General features: G+C 51.3%; 1 protein-coding gene across 8 annotated transcripts in view; it reads left to right on the forward strand.

The window, feature by feature from the left end:
• Positions 1 to 9,984, forward strand: part of PACRG (parkin coregulated) — a 523,593-nt gene extending 513,609 nt beyond the window's left edge. For 2 of the 8 annotated variants that reach the window (XM_081524447.1, XM_081524450.1), the window contains one exon: positions 2,906 to 3,399. In XM_081524447.1, coding sequence (XP_081380573.1) covers positions 2,906 to 3,066 — 161 coding nt within the window. In that variant the 3' untranslated portion in view covers positions 3,067 to 3,399. Of the gene's footprint in view, positions 1 to 2,905; positions 3,400 to 8,458; positions 8,527 to 9,048; positions 9,735 to 9,804 lie in introns of those variants that run through there. The other 6 variants (XR_014063860.1, XR_014063856.1, XR_014063858.1 and 3 more) reach the window with 6 other exon arrangements.
• Positions 9,985 to 13,043: the final 3,059 nt, after the last annotated feature.

Below are 13,043 nucleotides of genomic sequence, written 5' to 3' on the forward strand. Positions count from 1 at the left end.
ACTCAGCACCATCACCGGTTACACTTTCCACGTGCGCCTGGGGCATTTTTGCGGGCCGTGCAAACCTGCATCCTGCCACCTCCCCGCTAAGTCCACATGTTTCGTGAGGAGGGGAGTTCAACAGGAATGTCCTCAGGGCCGGGGGTGGGGGGCCCTCAGGGACCAGCCAAGACACCGTCGCTGGCCTTCCTTCAGGGCCCCCCTCGGAATCCCGGGAGCCGACCTCGCTCCTCACACCTCCCTTCCTCCCGGTCTGCCTTGTCACACACGTGCCCTGTCTCCGTTCCTGCTGCACCTTTTTTGGACTGTGTTGCTTTTGCCTTCCTCTCTTTTGGAACTGCTTCCTTAGCATCTTTTCCTTTCCCCTGTAACACACGTCACCAACCCTTGCCCAGCACACACACACACACAAGCTTCTTCCTCATTCTCTCTTTTCTGTGCGTGCTCAGTCGTGTCTGACTCTTTACAACCCCATGGACTGTAGTCCTCCAGGCTCCTCTGTCCATGAGATTTTCCAGGCAAGAATACTGGAGTGGGGTGCCATTTTCCTCCTCCAGGGAATCTTCCTGACCCAGGGATCGAACCTGTTTCTCCTGCGTTGGCAGGCAGGTTCTTTACCACGGAGCCACCTGGGAAGCCCCTTCTCTCTTAATCCAACTCAAAACCTTCTCCTGTTGGAAACCTCCCCCCACCACGTGGATGGATACTATGTTCTCCCTGGTGGGAGATCCTGACCGCACTGACTCTCTTCTCAGACCACCCTGTAAATCTTTTTTTTGAGTTTAAACTATTGAAGTATTTGTCTGTATGTATTTTTAAAGTTTACCTTTAGCTGAAAAACAACCAGGCAAGAACTCTTTGTTCAAACATCCTATCTCTTGTTTATTCCGTACAGCTATCATGTATGAATATTTTAGATAATCAGCTACTTTGTAAATCAAACTTTAACTGAAATCCAGCTTTCCTCATCACAGCAGAAAGGCTTCTACCATGAGAAGTGCAAAATCCACCTCATTATGATGGCTTTGCAAACCATTTTAAGTTCATTCCTGATGAAAAATGGATATGCACTGTAGCTGTATAACTCATAACCTTTCTCTTTCTGAAAATTAGTAATATTTCTGCCTGCCCTCACCCCCTACCAAACGAAACTAATCAGGAGAACCATGTCCTTTCTCTGTGTTACAGAAGACAGCGATATTTCTCTAACAAGTTTCTGGGAAAATCAAGCAAAAGAACTGCTTATCTATGCTGTGTGGGATTGTAATTGTTACCTTTATTACTGGTCTGAACCATTACTGCGTCTTTTTTAAAATGTTCAAAATAACTAGGGAAAAACAGCTTTGAATGCCGTCCCCTCCCCCCCGCCCATTATTTTCACATTCAAGCAAGATAAGCATTGGGAGCTGTATTGAAATCTGAATAAAATGAACACTCTCATCTGGGAAAGTGCACATTTTCCAGCTGTAGCTGCTCTCCCCGTAGCGTCCCTGGCCTGAACCCTCGTCCTTACCCCCCCCCCGCCAGCCTTCAGCCCACCCTGTGGCCCTTTCCTTTCATCACGGATCAGGTTGGGTAGCATCAGCAAAGGCACAGAGATGACTCGCTTTCTGGGAGAACCAACGGTGTGGAAGCCTTTAGAAATCTGGGTGGGAAATACAAGTCACAGGCCGGTCATGACTATTCCTAGGCTTCCCTGGTGGCTCAGACGATAAAGAACCCACCTGCTGATGCAGGAGACGCGGGTTCAATCCCTGGGTTGCGAAGATCTCCTGAAAGAGAGCATGGCAACCCACCCCAGTATTCTTGCTTGGGAAATCCCATGGACAGAGGAGCCTGGGGGGCTACAGTCCAAGGGGTGGCAAAGAGTCGGACACAACTAAGTGACTTAACAACAATGACTATTATTAGGTGGAATTTCTGTTCTCTGGATGGAAGCAGACCCCCACCCACCTGGGTAACCTCTCAGGTGGAACGCAATCAGATGCTTCTTATCCAAACACTTCGAGACCATGAGACCCAGGCTCCCACCCAGGCCGTGGACGGCCAGTGCAGGAACCCCTTCCCGCAGAGTCTGAGAGGCCGCTGAGCGGTCACTTCCAGGTTTGGGGAGGTGAGGCTTCAGCCGGGTCCTCCAGGTGGGCCCACCCCCACCCTGGGGCAGGCCGCCTGCCTGGACTTAGACCCCAGCACCAGCAGAGGCTCCCGTCCCTGTGAAGCCATAACTGAGGACTAGGATCTGGGCGTTCGGGAAGAGATGAGGAAGAGAGGGCAGGCAAGGCCATCCCTGCTCCCAGATGCACCCCCAGTGATGGGGAGGGGTAGGGGTCCCAGCGGAGGCTGAACACCCGGGGTTACTGAGGCCTGGAGGAGACAGCGTGCACCCCATGGACGCGAGCCCCAGACGTGGGCGCGGGGTAAGCCCTCCGCTGCACCGCGTGTCCATCTGCGATCCCGTAGAGCCAGCACCCTCATGGGCCCTTCCTGCTAACTAGGCCATCTTGGGGTTTTGAAGAAGTCAGGGTCCGGGAGAACACTCTTGATGTAATTACCGGGTCTGAGACAGAGATTCCCTGACTTGTGAGCTAAGGTGTAACCGCAAGTCACCTGGTTTTCGTTTATGCTCTCATGTCTCTAGTTGAGACGACTTTTCATCACCTCACTTCTGTTTACGCTCTGCCAACCCTTCATCAGCTCCCTTCTCATGGGACTTTGCGTTCTGGTCTATCTGTCACCACTCCTGAGACTCTACAGGATCATGTCAAATGATCCAACGTCAACTGACCCATGTCAATGTCAAACGTTAAATGCTTGGACTTGGAGACCAATGCCTAGAACCACACGTAGGACTTTTCAGGAAAGCGCCACGCAGTAACGGGCCTCTTTGTGTGTTTGCATGAACCAGTGAACTCCGGGGATGGCATCGACTACAGCCAGCAGAAGCGGGAAAACATCGGTGACCTGATCCAGGAGACACTGGAGGCCTTCGAGCGCTACGGTGGTGAAGACGCCTTCATCAACATCAAGTACATGGTCCCCACCTACGAGTCGTGCTTGCTGAACTAGCAGGGAGGCAGCGGGGCTGGGCAGAAGGGTTGCTCCCCTGGGTGCCCTCGCCCTCCGTCTCTGCCGCTGCTAGCATCTCCTCATCCACGACTTCGGCCGCTCAACGTTTCCACAGCTGCCGAAACAGCAGCTCACAGGCCCTCGGACTGTTAGTCCTGTTGAGAGCAAGGCTTTCCAATACATAAATAGTGCCTGTTTCTTAGATTACAATAGTGTACTGTGCTTATTTGTTCCAGGAGAAGAATCGCTTCTTTATCCAGTTCGGAAAGAAAGCAGCAGTCCGAGTTAAACCTTTGGTTGTATGGACAATAAAACTATGATTTTCGTACGCAATTCAGCAATTGTGTCTGCCTGCCCTGAGGGTGATGTCAGAGGTTGGAAGGGGAGCGTTTAGGCCAACTGCTTAATAGGTGTCGGTCGTGGACCTGGGGGCTCATTCAGCAGCACCTCCCCAGCAGCTGGGTAGAACAGTGTGCTTTGACACTCGATAAAACAGTGGGATCTATACCCCCATTACAGGGGGACAGTTTCTAGCACGTTACGAACCTCGGCTATAAACATAACTGATGCTTCTGGCCCATTTGAATCTGCAGGGCTTCCCAGCTTATACTGGGGGAGGAGGGACACAGGGAAGAGGGGGGTGGGTTGGGTATGAAACGCCACGTGGCACACGTGATTTTCTTAAAAAGCTAGCTTGCTTCTTTGTCCCTTGTAGTCCGACATCCTGCACCCCAGGACCCTGGTGTTATTGACAACACGCTACCCGGCAGGTGGTTTGGGGACTTTCATCATTTTTGAAGATGACTTATGTGCATCGTAGTAATTGCCCCTGGGAACAAGTCAAGTTCTTTTCCTCTACAGTTCTCCTCCTGCTAGTGGGTTGGGTGGATTCCCATAGCATCTCGCTGAGTCTGATGGCACTGTTTGGGAATTTTATTGAGATTAAAAAAAAAAAAAGACATGCACTGCTTCATTCAACTGAGAAAGCGAAAAGGCGCCCAAAGAGAAGCGTGAGTGTAAGGCACCCTGACAGGGGCCTGCAGGGTGCGGGATGCTCAGCTCGGAAAGCTTCGGGGCGAGGGACCCCAACTCTGTGCGCCTGCAAGCTGCCGTGGCTGCCGGTGGTGCGGGCTGGGAGGGTCTCGGTCTGCAGCGAGAGCAGCTCCTACGCAGAAGGGAGGAATTGAAACGTGTCCCCGGGGAAGCGAGCCCTGGCCTCCAGGTGGTTGTCCGTAATTATCGAAGACACAAGTGTCCAGAGGCAAACCTCAAGTTTGAAAACTGGTTCATTATTCATCTTCCTCGGTGCCAGGCTCCACATATGAAATCTAGCATCTGAGTAGCTACCACCTAGTTCCCAAAGCACTTTTTTTTTTTTTTTTTTAGGATAAATGGAGATGCATGACTGGGTAAGACAAATTGGCTTTCGGGTATAATATCAATACTTTGAAAAGACAGAGCTAGAAGCAGACACGGAGAAGTTAAGACAGGTTTTTCTCCAAACCACAGTGCTCCACGGTACCCATCAGCTGTCTCCCTAGCATCAGCGATGTGTTCGAAGTGACCCCTAAGTCCCTGATCCTGTCAGTTAGAAGGATACTGCTGTCGGTGCCTTTGAATGTTCCTGCCAGAATTTCCTCCACGGCACCATCAGGACTCAGGGAGCAGCCTGCTGTCTCACTCTCTCTCCTGCTTGTGAAAACCACCCGGTGTAGAAGCAAGGAGACCTACCAGCCTCTGAGCCCAGAGCCCTAACTCTGGCGTGAAATTAAAACATTGAGGTTCCTTTCCCAGCTCTGTGTCACTTATTAGCTGTGCCGCCTCGGGCACGTAATTTAACTTCTCTGAGTCTCCAGTTCCCTCAGCTGTAACATGGTTATTACGCCTACTCTCAGGAAGGTTGTAAGAACTAAAAGTGATCTTACTGAAATACCTAGTGTAGTTTCTTATACCTGTTGGTCTTTACTGCAAAGGAATAAGACATGAATAATGACCAACTTCCACCCCAGCAAAGCAATATATAATTGGGAAAATCCTCAGATGATATGGTGCCTCTTAGAAGGCAATGGTGAGCTCTTTGTCATAAGAAAATAATTTTGCAGAAAACCAAAGCGACTACAGAGATGGCACAATGTTCTCTGGAGATTTTTTTTTTTTTTTAACGCATTGTTTCATTAGTATAGAACTAGGAATGGCTGCTTTTTCTGTCGTCTCCACCCCCAGGTGGCTTCCTCCCTGTCTGTAGGGACACACAGGGGAAGAGAGTGGGTGGAGGTGAAGGGGGAGAGAGCCCCAGGAACCCCGGCAAGTGCCCCTCACCTCGTGGTCAGCCCAGGTCAGCAGGTGCCTGAAGGTGTCTCGCACCACGTCAGCAGGCGGCAAGGCTCAGAGCTCGGAAATCCCTGAGCAAAGGCCCTCGACGAGCTGGTAAACTTGGGGATCACGGAAGAAGCCCACCAGGAGAAGGAGACTAAGCCCAGCCGGAAGAGAGATGCTCACGAGTGACAAGGCGGAGGAGGCCCAGAATGAGGACTTCCAGCGTCGGCGCAAACGTAAAAGACCGTGGAAGGCGGGAAGCCCAGAGCCGCCGGCAGCTTCTCAGATGGGTCGACAGTCCATTTGCTGAAGAAAAACGCTGGGCCTCCTGACGATTCAGAAGACCAGGAGCTGGAAGGGGAAGCCGGAGGGGAAGTGTCCGAGGTAGTGCGCACCTCTCAGAAGAAGTCAGTCCACAGGGCCCACTGATGCCTTCCAGAGGGAGGTTTCATCAAGGCTGGCAGGATAACCAGGCTGCCACCTGAGAGCCCTCTCCCTCCCCAACTTATCCCAGTCCACCAGAAACAGCCTGGAGGCTAGAGGGGTGGAGCCACGCGGGGTGCGGGGAGGTCCCCGGTGGACCAGGGCCCCTCACAGGTGCAGGTCTGGGTCATTATACCACTGGACCTGCGGAGAAAGACATCAGAGTTTGCACAAGCCCACTGCCCCCTGCAGTCGCCTCCATGGGCACACCCTCATCGTCGAGGGAGGCTGCCCCCACCAAGCCCCCCTTGCCAAACTGTACGAACAGCACATCATTTTATGGCCCAACTATGTCTGGAAACATCAGACAGAAATTCACAGTTTGAAAATTCTGAAAAATGGTTGCATGCTTGGAGAATATGGTCTTCAAAGCTGAAGTTTTCTTATGCAAACAAGCCTCAAGTTTTTTCAGGGTTTGCTTACACGCGATCTAGAAATGGGAGATGTTTTGGTGCAGGAGGAGGGACGTCCCAGAACACTGTCCTTTTAGAAAAGCCGAAACGAAGTCCTTCTACTTCAATACCTACCACATCGCTTACTTCTCGGGCTATTCTGAGACGTTCATCACCAGCCCTCTATAAGCAGAAGCTGGTAAGCTCGAAGACAGCTTTGAAAGAAGTAATAAACCTGGGGAAATATTCTGTGAATATTTTTCTAATCATAAATTCCTACTCTCTGATGGGATTTAAAGTAGAGTCAGAAACTTCAAATGCTTTCAAAACAATTCTACCTAGGAAAGCATCCCTCTTCTAGAAATGTACCAGTGGAACAGTTTTTGAAACTTCTCTTTTGAAAACAAGAAACTTCAAGACCTAAGCTAGAAATGACCATGCTTCCTTCCAGTCACATCAAGACAATCTGTGTCCACAATTCAAATATTCGGGGTCTGGAAGGCTCTCTCCCAACACACAGCCTGCAGACCCGCAGTGCCCCAGCCAGGAAGAGCCACTCGGGTGGTGACCGACCCCAGGTGCCCCCTCACCTCATTCGGACCCCCTTGGGCCCTGCCCAGAGGCTCTCACAGAAACACCCTCTTTATAAGATCCAGGAGGAAAGGCTTTCCTGAGCTCCAGCAACTTTTTTCTTTTAAAATAAAAGATACTTTGTTTATTCCAATAATAAGACATTGGAAGTGAGTTAAATACCCAGTTACTCTGTGCACTGGACTCAGCATTTCCTAGCCCTGATAATGAGCAGAGGAGGAAAGTCCATTTTGAAGTGGGAACTACAAACCACTCTACTAAGCTTATTTGTAATCAGGGTGTCTTAATGCATCTGGTCCCAACACTTCATGGCAAATAGATGGGGAGAATGTGGAAGCAGTGACAGATTTTATTTTCTTGGGCTCCAAAATCACTGCTGATGGTGACTGCAGCCATGAAATTAAAAGATGCTTGCTCCTTGGAAGGAAAGCTATGACAAAACTAGACAGTGTGTTAAAAAGCAGAGAGATCTCTTTGCCAACAAAGGTCCAAATAGTCAAAGCTGTGGTTTTTCCAGTAGTCAGGTATGGATGTGAGAGTTGGACTATAAAGAAAGCTGAGCGCCTAAGAACTGATGCTTTTGAACTGTGGTGTTGGAGAAGACTCTTGAGAGTCCCTTGGACTGCAAGGAGATCCAACCAGTCCATCCTAAAGGAAATCATTCCTGGGTGTTCATTGGAGGAACTGATGCTGAAGCTGAAGCTCCAATACTTTGGCTACCTCATGAGAAGAACTGACTCATTGGAAAAGACCCTGATGCTGGGAAAGATTGAAGGCAGGAGGAGAAGGGGACGACAGAGGATGGGATGGTTGGATGGCATCACCGACTCAATGGACATGAGTTTGACCAAACTCTGAGAGACAGTGAAGGACAGGGAAGCCTGGTGTGCTGCAGCTCATGGGGTCCCAAAGAGTTAGATGTGACTTAGCGACTTAATAACAACAATTCAAAAGATACTCTAAGCATCCTCTCTGCTCTGCAGTGGGGGAGGGAAAATAGTAGTACTTGGCTTAATCAAGAACACTTTCCTGCAGGAAAATGCATATTGGTGTGGAATCTAATTTATCTCCCATCATCTTTGAGTCTTTTGCCGGCTTCAAAGTGTGAGCACGTGGAAGCTGAATGGAGATCCAGAGCACCAGTGGGGCTTTGCTTTTGGGAAACCCCATCAATAGCAACAGTTTGCACTGAGCTGATGTTAGAGGGGAACATAGGTGCCGTTACCACCATGAGACAGCTCGGCGTGGACTCCTGGGGAAGGAAGGACTCTTACTTCTGCTCGCGTGAGGCTGTCTGCTTGGATCTCACCTCTGGTGCAGTCTGCCTCTCTGGACAAGTTCTTTGGCCATGAGCCGGCTCTCCCATCACCGGTGAAGGACGTAGACAGACGTGTGGTGGAAGGAGCTCTTTGCATTGCGGTTCATTAGCCTTTCTCTGTTTCAGGGGTTGATTTTTGCCTCCTCCAGTGGGAATATTTTTAAGGTATTTGGATACTTTGTTTTTCCTTTGCCAAATTCCTGTAAGTTTCAATCAGAGTGAAAGGATTTGTTCTCTTCCTATGCTTGGTAAGTCTAAAAACTGTATTACGTCCATTTCTTTTTTCATGTAGAAAGTGTTGAGAAGTAGCCCCTCATCTTGCCTTCAGAGTGTGTTGCCGGCGTCGCACCCTCCACTCAGGTAAGTGCAGGCGGCCCACAGCATTTCCATGAAGATTTCAGGGCAACTTCGGGTGTTCTGATCCCGTGGATATGCCAGCGGACATGGGCTTCAGCACTGCCATGTTCAAAGGTAAACCCAGTTTCAGCCAGTAAGAGATGGCAGCCGCCCCCATTAAGAGCGGGAAAAGAGGATGTGTGCTGGGTACCCAGCTGGTGACAGTGGCCAGCGAGATGGGGGGAGTTCCTTTAAAGGATGGGGGGCTGGTGGGTGCTCAGACCCGCGGCTCTGGGTCCCTCCACGCCGGCCACTCCTCTTCCTCACCCCTGACCATCCTAGGCCCGCAGTCCGGCCTCCATCACCTCCAGCCCCAGGGCCCTGGGTGCCATCTATAAGCCCCCAATTCCCCAGTTTAGTCCCGACCTCCCTAAATGCACACGGGATGCTCCGCTTGGACGTCCAAAGGCTTCTGAGACCAAACCCCCAGTTCCCTGCACCCTCGGTCTGCGTCCTCCCACCCTGACCCTCCTCCACGTGCTCCAGCTCGGGCAGCGGGAAACTCGAGCCACCCCTTCCTCAGCTGGAAACCGTGGAATTCTTCCTGACGCTTCTTCCAGGGTCCTGACACAGCCTGCCTGCCAAGCCGCCCCCAGGTCTGACCGCGATCCCTGATGCCTTCCTCCCAGCCCTGTCCACGCAGCCGTCGCACCCAGATGACCAGCTCCCTTGAGACACGCTCCGGGGAGCCAGGGCCCCTGGGGCCCAAATGCCGTCAGATCTCCCAGCTGCTCTCAGCCCTAGACTCCCCGCTCCCCTGCAGAGGGCGAATCCCACAGGGCCCCGAGCTCCGTGCTCCTCCCGACCCCAGGCCCCTCCTGACCTGTCTCCGCCCTCCCATCTCCCTCCCCATGTTCCCCTGACGTCAGCCCTACTGACCTGGACGTGACTCACCAGTGGGTGGTGGGCGCGTGCTGTCAGCCCCCCGCGCCTCCCCAGGTGTTCCCTGGGCCCCCCTCCTGAGTCCATCCCCAGAAAGACCCGCTCCACCCCCATGTCCTGCAGCCTGGCCCCTAGTTTTCTTTACTGGCCTCAAACCCTCTGAGTACCCGACACAATGGACGTGTTCGCTTGCCTGTCTGTGGGGTGCAGGCTCCCGTGAGAAAAGGGTGATGGCTCGATCACACCCCCACTGTGTTCCCCTTGCTGGGGGCGTGCCTGCCGAGGGCAAGGTGAGCACCCAGGGAGCGGGGTGGGTCAGTGAGTAAGCAGGCTTATAGACCCGGGTGCTCCACCCTGCAGCCAGCACATCGGCGAGGCAGGCCACCCTGCCCCACTTGGCTGAGGAAGACCCATGGATCCTCCGGTGTCGCCCTTGGGGAAGAGGAATGATCAGCGCCGTGTGAGACCCGCTGGAGACCTCGGACTCGAAAATAGGAACAGAGTCTGCTGTCCTGGGAGGAAAGTGAAAAGTGAAGTTGCTCAGTCGTGTCCGACTCTTTGCGACCCCATGCATTGTAGCCTACCTCCTCCGCCCATGGGATTCTCCAGGCAAGAATACTGGAGCGAGTTGCCATTCCCTTCTCCAGGGGATCTTCCTGACCCAGGCATCAAACCCAGGTCGCCCACATTACAGGCAGACGCTTTTACTGTCTGAGCCACCAGGGAAGTAACTTCCTTTAAAAAGTTTTCCCTCTGATTGTGTCCTGGGAGAGGCAGGCACTACTCCATTTAAACCAAGGCAGAGAACAGTATTTTAAATCCCCTGCGAGGCTCTGGGGAGCACAGGGCCCGCCTGGCTGTGCACAGATAGCATGTGGCCTCCGTGTGGCCTCAGGGGCGTCTCGGGCTCACCAGCTCCTCCTCCGCATCCTCGCTGGCTCCCCCCGGGGGAGCCAGACAGGTCACCGGGAGCACCTCCCGTCATAGGGGTGTCCTCTGTGGGGGACACCGAGCACAGATAGACCCAGATGTCTGTTTAAACCCAGATCCTGCAGGAGGCTGGACGGAAGCAGCCTGAGTGTCCCGACCCCGCTGACCCCCAAAGTCACCCCCTGGCCCTAGCACGGTGGTTCTCAGAGCGGGCTCCCCTGGTCCAGCAATGGCAGCCTCACTGGGGGCCTGGAGGAGTCCAGCTCCTCGGGCCCTGGGCAGACCTGCTGAACGGACACTCCAGGGTGATGTCCTGCTTCCGTGTTTGAACGAGTGCCCCCGGGACCCGAGGTCTGGGAACCAGTGCTCCGAACCAAGGTCTCTGCTGGAACGCTGATTTCCTCTCTTCCCAAAGGCGAGGCTGAAAGTCGGTGGTCCGTGAGCGGCATCTCCACGGCCCTGTGTTCCAGCTGGGCCACTCTTGCTGTTTTCCACGGAGCAGGAGGGTTCTTCCCGTGATTAACTTAATGTAGCCTTTAAGAATAATATGAAAGCTTCAACCCTAGTTGGGAAGCTAACTAAACTGTCCTTAGTCTAGAGAACGAATAGTAGGTGTACCTTAGAAAAATATGGTTTCAGTCAATCAGTTACAAAGCCAGTAGTAAAAACCTATCGTTTTTGCTTCAAGTATTATTGGGGGTGGGGACGGGGGGGAGCTTAAAAACTCTCACTGTTCAAGAAAACACTTCCAAATATTCAATGTAGTGTCATCTTTACAATTGAAACTTTTTTTAAAAAATGAAATCATTTATATTAATACAAAAAGGGAAGTTTCTGGTGAACTGCTCAAAATTTAGAGAATTAGGATCAGCTGTTATAAAACATTGCGTGTGTGATTTTCCTTGGTAGACACTCTCACTGAAGTAAGATTCTGAATCAACATTGTGTCCATGGCCCCAGGTTTAAGGCTCTGTGGGTTGGTGACAGCCACCTCCAGCTGAAACTATGTCCACACACAGCACAGCCCATGAGTGTCACTTGATTCAATTAAATGTATAATAGGGCTATTCTAGAGCCAGGGCTTTAAATGGCCTTTTTGTCTCCTCCCTCGTACATCTGGATGGTGAACACTACATTAAAATGCAGCAAGAAAAATGTCCCATGAAGAACTTTATTGACAAAAAGGTAAATTTTTAATAACCCTTCAGTAGGCTCCATTCAAGAGGGGGAGCTATGTGGGTAGGATTTTTACAGTTCTCATAGGAATCCTCCATATTGAAAGAGTGTTTTCAGTTTAGAAGGAACTTGACTGCAAAACATTCCTGAACTGTGACCATATCTGCCTTAAATGTAATATATTTGGTGGATCTTTGTTTGCTGAGCGAGGAATAAACCTGCTGAAGTGATTTTCCCCTTCACAGTAAAAATGACCCAATCATCTAAATTGATGAAAACGCTTTATTGAGAGGTAATAGATAGAGCCTTCTGGTCTTGCCGGGCTAGCTAATAACGTCACCGCCAAGCAAAGGCCACATAGCTGACAAATACCACAGTGCCTCACAAGAGGTCAGAGTCCCGGCTGAATAACGTCTTTCTCTGGAAAATCTATCAGAACCTACAAAGCAGTTACAGCCCAGAGAGGGGCCCCTGTGAGGCTCCCCCTACTTGAGGGAGTGTCGTGGGCCTTGACGGAATAATGTGTGTGAACACGGGAGAGCCATACCCGCCGCTCTCTTGGAAGATCAAATACTGTGCTTTTCCCCAAAGGACGTAAAATCTGAATCCTAACCAGCACGACAGGATCTCAGGGGCTTTGCGACACTGCTGGGCTATGGTTAAAAAAGGAAGGTGTCCTGGGTGGGTGTACAAACAGTCTAGACTGGCTTGAAAAGAAGGAGATCCAATTCCAATCTAACCAGTAAAATTATGTCCAGGGAGGGGTGCGGGGTGAGAGAGAGTGAGACACAGTGATTTGGCATTCAACTGCGAATCAAGACAAAGTGTTAGTCGTTCAGTCATGTCTGACTCTTTGCGATCCCATGGACTGTAGCCCACCAGGCTCCTCTGTCCATGGGATTGCCCAGAGAAGAATACTGGAGTGGGTTGCCATTTTCTTCTCCAGGAGAGTCTCCCCAACCCAAGGATGTAACCCAGGTCTCCTGCATTGCAGCGGATTCTTTACCACCTGAGCCACCCGGGAAGCCATTCAGGTCAAGGCTAAGGTTTAACTTGCAGGTCACCACCTCCCTCTAGATGGTATTGACCTTCCAAGACAATCTTCTGAGCCTGTTTCCCCACTTGAAAGACTACTTCTGAAGGTACTGAGAGGATTAAATGAGGTATCTTGTGACAGTCACTCACAACTGTGCCTGAGACTTAATCTTTCAATGGAAGACCTCCAGAACATATAAGGGTAGATGTAAACACAGAACAAATAATTTGAGTACATCTGTGCACTGAAGTCAGACACACCCATCTCAGAGCCGGTGTCCATTCGGAACACACCCGTCAGCCCTGTGTTCCTGGGATGCAGTGTGGTTTTTCAGTGCGATGTGGGACTCGCATCCCTGAACAGAGAGAGATGCTACTCAGGGAGGAGCCTGTTTGCTTCTGGCTGAAAAGACCGAGGCTAGCCCTCATCTTCCCATGCTTCACACCTGGGAAGTGAT

This window comes from Giraffa tippelskirchi, chromosome 9, assembly GCF_054371585.1.
Source record: "Giraffa tippelskirchi isolate mGirTip1 chromosome 9, T2T-mGirTip1v1.2.pri, whole genome shotgun sequence".
Taxonomy (NCBI): Eukaryota; Metazoa; Chordata; class Mammalia; order Artiodactyla; family Giraffidae; genus Giraffa; species Giraffa tippelskirchi.